This window comes from Arctopsyche grandis, chromosome 9 (genome assembly GCF_051622035.1).
Source record: "Arctopsyche grandis isolate Sample6627 chromosome 9, ASM5162203v2, whole genome shotgun sequence".
Classification (NCBI taxonomy): Eukaryota; Metazoa; Arthropoda; class Insecta; order Trichoptera; family Hydropsychidae; genus Arctopsyche; species Arctopsyche grandis.
Window position 1 is genome coordinate 27735164 of NC_135363.1, and position 6359 is coordinate 27741522.

The 6359-nt window shown below is 42.2% G+C and overlaps 1 protein-coding gene across 1 annotated transcript; it reads left to right on the top strand.

Annotated features, from left to right (window-relative positions):
* The first annotated feature begins 1801 nt into the window (after positions 1-1801).
* On the top strand, positions 1802-5908 carry LOC143916741 (uncharacterized). Its single transcript, XM_077437974.1, has 2 exons — positions 1802-2100; positions 4164-5908. The coding sequence occupies exon 2, from the start codon at positions 4527-4529 to the stop codon at positions 5700-5702; it is 1176 nt and encodes a 391-aa protein (XP_077294100.1). The 5' UTR covers positions 1802-2100; positions 4164-4526; the 3' UTR covers positions 5703-5908.
* Positions 5909-6359: the final 451 nt, after the last annotated feature.

Below are 6359 nucleotides of genomic sequence, written 5' to 3' on the forward strand. Positions count from 1 at the left end.
AGAAACGTAAGTATGCATAGAAGGGCTGTTCAATAGACGACAAAGTATCTAGTTAATACGTTGACTGGTACGTTAACTTATAGTTGATTGGAATCATTATAAATTTTTTGTAATTCTGAAAAAATCTATATTTTAATATTTGACAATTGACAGTTCAAAAGTAATATAGTCAGTATTAAGTTCTTGGGTGCAGAGTTTTTATTTTCCGGGATACAATAAACTCATTTTCCACAATTTCACGGGCTTTGCGCTTCCCCCTAAGTTCATATTCTCTTTCTGTTCCATAATTTTATACTTTTTCTCTTTCTGTTTCATAATTTAACTTTTTCTCTTTCTGGTTATGGTGAATCTGGACTGAGACTCCATATCGAAAACATATCTCAACTTCATCATGAAGTTTTCTTCGCGTTTGATTCGATTCCCTGTCCTTTTGGTGACCGTCTTGCCAATATTTTTCCACTTTAAGTGTGTAGGGATATAGCACGACTTGTACCATACGAAACTAGGTCGATGATATTTCCCTCATCGAACTTAATCTGTACAAATGACATCATTGCGTCCTGTTCTCGTACACGAGTACACGGGAAATCCCAAGGAACTACGCATCAAACATAGAACACAAAGGAAGACCTCGACCCCGTTGGAATCTTCCAGAACGTGATCTTACCAGCCCAGCTACACGTTGCTCAAGCAACACCTTTATAAACCAGTGCATCGTCCCCAGATGCCAGTGAGCTTTAGGAGCTCGACCTGGCTCGTTCTAGCGAATCCCCTACCTACTTCGCTGTACATACAAATACACCTGTATTAATCGAGTAATAAAGATCCTCTTCAAAATTCAACTGAATTTCCATAGGCCGGGAAACGGTCCAAACCCTTCAACCCCCCTATAAAGGTCTGCTCATACCTATCCAGCACGACCCGAATCCTGCAAGTACGGACAGTATTCTTTAGTACATTCTATATGGACGCGCATGAATGCGCATGCGCGAATGGAGTATGAATACGTCCATATAATGTACCAAAGAATACTATCCGCACTTGCATGACACCTGCAGGATACGGGTCGTGCTGGATAGATATGAACAGACCTTAACCGGTGACACCGACGTGATCTTTAACCCGCCCTATAAGTGTAAGGAAGAAATAGGGTTTATTTACACCCGGTTTACTCTGGGAAATAAACCGGGTTTTTTCATGCCGGCACATCTCTAAGCCTGATACTATATTTAAGGGGTCTACGTGACGAGACAGAATGTTAAACGACAGAAAACGCAAATATCGGAAGGCAAAGATCGAAGATCGAAAGATCAAAAAAAAAATGGTGCATGGTAAACGGTACATACTCACTTAATTTGCGCGAGCAGGATATAACAGGAACAAGAGGAACATGCTTTTCCTCCCGTATTCTGCGTGCGCACATTAATACGGGAGGAAAAGCCTGTTCCTCTTGTTCCTGTTGTATCCTGCTCGCGCAAATTAAGTGAGTATGTACCGTTTACCATGCACCTTTTTTTTTTGATCTTTCGACTTAAGATCTTTCGATTTTCGATCTTTGCCTTCTGATATTTGTGTTTTCTGTCGTTTAGCATTCTGTCTCGTCACGGAGACCGATATTTAAGATAGGACTTTGACAGATTTGACACACCAAATGTATACAAACATTTAGAGAAAGAGATGCAACATCGTATATTACTCAGAAAGGAAGAGAGAGAGAACTAGAATAAAGCAGTGAGTGCTGCCATATTAAAAAATAAAGACGTCTAATAAATTGATAAGAGTTCAACGCATTGTAAAATCCAATATAATAATATGTAGAAACCAATTTAAAAACCTTTTAAATCAGTTTTGAATTTCTCATCAGCACAAACATGTTTTGATATCCTAGTGAAGCTAGGATATCAAATAATAAGATAATTTTGTCATCTGTCCACCCTGCTGTAAGTTTTTGATTGTTTTAACATTGTTATCATGGAATGCTCGCCTGTGATGGTGACAGTGAAACGTTGCGTGATCGAATTTGAAGATATAAACCGAAGACATCTGAAAGCAGCTCACAGCCCATTGATTTTGTACTCATAAGGCTGCTGTCAGCCACAGGCAAGCGAATCTAATCTATAATTTGGAAAGAGACTTTGTATGTAAATATCCTTGGTCGTCGTCGTCGTCGTCTTCGTCGTCGTCGTCGTCGTCCGTAGATCGGTGACGTCATCGAACACGTGATTCGATTTTTTTTTTTTTCGATCCATGGGCGCCGATTTGTTTTTTTCGATTCAATGGATTCACCCCCGCGGGGGCGCAAAGCGAGTAGTTTCATGGGGCCCCGCCAGGGGCGCCACAAGGGGCGCAGCCCCGTGGGGCCCCAGCCTCATGGGGCGCAGCCCCATGGGGCTCAAAAGGGGGCGCCACGAGGGGCGCAGCCCCGTGGGGCCCAGCCTCATGGGGCGCAGCCCCATGGGGCTCAAAAGGGGGCGCCACGAGGGGCGCAGCCCCGTGGGGCCCCGGGGGGGCCCAGCCTCATGGGGCGCAGCCCCATGGGGCTCAAAAGGGGGCGCCACAAGGGGCGCAGCCCCGTGGGGCCCCGTGGGGCCCCGAAGGGGGCCCGGGGGGCCCAGCCTCATGGGGCGCAGCCCCATGGGGCTCAAAAGGGGGCGCCACAAGGGGCGCAGCCCCGTGGGGCCCCGAAGGGGGCCCGGGGGGCCCAGCCTCATGGGGCGCAGCCCCATGGGGCTCAAAAGGGGGCGCCACAAGGGGCGCAGCCCCGTGGGGCCCAGCCTCATGGGGCGCAGCCCCATGGGGCTCAAAAGGGGGCGCCACAAGGGGCGCAGCCCCGTGGGGCCCCGAATGGGGGCCCGGGGGGCCCAGCCTCATGGGGCGCAGCCCCGTGGGGCTCAAAAGGGGGCGCCACAAGGGGCGCAGCCCCGTGGGGCCCCGAAGGGGGCCCGGGGGGCCCAGCCTCATGGGGCGCAGCCCCGTGGGGCTCAAAAGGGGGCGCCACAAGGGGCGCAGCCCCGTGGGGCCCCAGCCTCATGGGGCGCAAGCCCTAATAGGCATTAACTAAGGGGGGCGAAGCCCTAGACGGCAATTAATCATGGGGGCGCGGAGGGGCGAAGCCCTAAAAGGCAACTGATCATGGGGGCGAAGCCTTAGACGGCATTTAATCATGGGGGCGCGGAGGGGCGAAGCCCTAAAAGGCATTAACTAAGGGGAGCGAAGCCCTAAACGGCAATTAATCTTGGGGGCGTGGGGGGCGAAGCCCTAAAAGGCAACTGATCATGGGAGCGAAGCCTTAGACGGCATTTAATCATGGGGGCGCGGAGGGGCGAAGCCCTAAAAGGCATTAACTAAGGGGGGCGAAGCCCTAAACGGCAATTAATCTTGGGGGCGCGGGGGGCGAAGCCCTAAAAGGCATTAACTAAGGGGGGCGAAGCCCTAGACGGCATTTAATCATGGGGGTGCGGAGGGGCGAAGCCCTAAAAGGCATTAACTAAGGGGGGCGAAGCCCTAAACGGCAATTGCTCATGGGGCGTGGAGGGGCGAAGCCCTAGAAGGCAAAGGCTCAGGGGGGCGCCGAGGGCGAAGCCCTAGAAGGCAAAAAAAAATTTTGATTTTTTTTTTTTGATTTTTTAAAAAAATTTTTTTTAATTTTTTTTTTATTTTTTTTTTTATTTTTTTTTTAATTTTTTTTTTTTGATTTTTTTTTTATTTTTTTTTTATTTTTTTTTTTAATTTTTAAATTTTTTTTTAATTTTTTTTTTTTTTTAATTAAATTAGCTTAGTCATGTTTAAGCGGTTTATATTATAAACACTGAGCGAAGCCGGGTAATACAGCTAGTACCGTATAATTATAACCATGTTGCTGGAGTAAATACATATATATATATATATATATATATATATATATATATATATATATATATATATATATATATATATATATATTATCTATATAATATTCCACTATCAAAATTTAAAAAAATTGTCTCGGTCACAATATTTGATATGCAGAACTTTGGCTCGAATAATCGCAGCCAAAATTACAATAAATTATTATTTTAATTAAAATATGACATTGTTTTCTTTTATATATTTCAATAATGTATGTTGTATTCGTGTCGTAGATAAGTCTAAATATTCTAAACGAATTTTGATATTTTTTTCAGGTATAAAAGACGAAAAGGAGCCGAATCTAAATACGATTAATGTGGACAAAGAAAGTGGGGACCCATTTAAAACTATTATTTGGATAGTCAATTCTATAAATTTACGTTAACCCACCTTTAAAAGACATTAGAGATTATACAATAATGGATAACATGCGAGATAGACTACCGTAATTGGATTGGTCTGTAGTAGTTGGTCACTTGAATATTGAACTTCGAATACTTGAAGCTTTTTATCTTACAAATTAAGACAATATTGTGCCATTAATACGTATAATAAAACAGATTTTTGTTCAAATTTAACACATAATGTACTAAATTGGCATTGTCTCATTTCTCGGTGTAAATAAATTGAAAGTTAATATGAAAAAAATACACTCCGATACGAAGCTATTCCAATGTGATCTTTGTTTGAAAAGTTATCGCCGTAAAAATAACTTAAAAGACCACATCAACATGCACGCGGGTATAAACTCGTACAAGTGCAGCGAGTGTTCCAAAGAATTTGTGTTTAAATCCACTTTTTACTTGCATATGAAATGCCACTCTGTGGAAAAACCATCCGTAGATGTCGGCGAATTGAAAGAATGTTCCACGAATAGGCCTCCGAAGTGTGAAACTAATATAAAAACATCCAACTCTCATATGAACATTCACTCTGATGGTAAGCCACACAAATGTTTGGAAACATTCACTCATAAAAACGAATTCAAAGATCACACGACGATGCACGGCGGTGAAAAACCTTACAGATGCGACACCTGTTCGCAAGGATTCACTTTAAAATCTGCCAAGAACTTGCATATGAAACGTCACTCCGGGGAAAAACCATATATGTGCCATATATGTTCGAAGACTTACGTGAGGATCAGTGAACTGAATGAACATTTAAAGGGCCACCTCGTAGAAAGACCGTACAAATGCGAACTCTGTTCGAAGGCGTTCGATCTCAAAAGTAAACTAAACAAACACATTAAAATGCACTCTGACGAAAAACCGTACCGGTGCGAAACTTGCTTTAAGACGTTCCGTCTCAAAAGTAACTTTAAAGATCACCAGAAGGTGCACGACGGTGTAAAACCACACAAATGCGAAATTTGCTCGAAGACCTTCCGTCAGAAGAGTAAACTTAAAGAACACACACTAGTGCACACCGGTGATAAACCACACCAATGCAAGATTTGCTTGAAGAGATTTTCACACAAATCCACGTTAAATTTGCACGTTCAACGCCACGACAGTAAAAAGCCTGCGGACAATTCGATAGAGAACTTAAAACAATACAATAGCCAAATGCAGTTTGGGTGTCTTCATAAGAATAAATCGAACGGAAACCTGAAGATATGTGACGGTGGGCAAACACTATACAAGTGTGATGTCTGTTCCAAAGGTTACGCGATGAAACGTTCCTTAATAAAACATATACAAATACACGACAGTTTTAAGTCTTATAAGTTAATTTTACACTCGCCTATCAGTCTAATGTGCGGCAATTTGGATTTGATGCCCTCTACGAATGCATTGTTCGTTCAAGATTGATGCAAAAGACTATTCATCTGGTCAGACATCAGTTGCAAAGTGTACGAAAATTTAATATTGAATATAGATTTTTTGCTGAATATTCCTTTGAATTCGTCTTTTATTTTGAAGTCCCTTTTATATCGCTTTTAAAAGAGTTAAGGCCACCGTTTCTTTAAAATCGCATTGTGAAACTCCTTATAATGCGTGCTTTCTAAGAATATATTAAAAAAAAAAGAGCAAAGTGCAAGTGTACATATGTACAGTGGCGGCTCGTGGATATGATAATTGGGGTTGCTGTGGTAGATTAAAAATCAGTAAAAGTGCATATCACTTATATTTTATTAAAAATAATAACAACAATGATATAAAGCTATTTCAAAACAAAATCCATCCGTCTATTTTTGCTATTAGCAAATTTGTCTATAACTTTTTCATTAAAATTTGTTATTTTTCTCATCATATCTTTCTCTATTGAAAGCATCGATAAAGCTGCGAATCTCTCTTGACTCATTGTGTTTCTGAGGTAAGTTTTGATTCTATTTAACGTAGAAAAGCATCGCTCAGGTTCTGCAGTTGTCATCGGAGTGGTAATCAAAAATTTTAAGAGCTTCGTTAATTCTCCAAGAACATCGCATAAGTTATTAGCATGGATAAATTTTAATATTATTAAAGCCA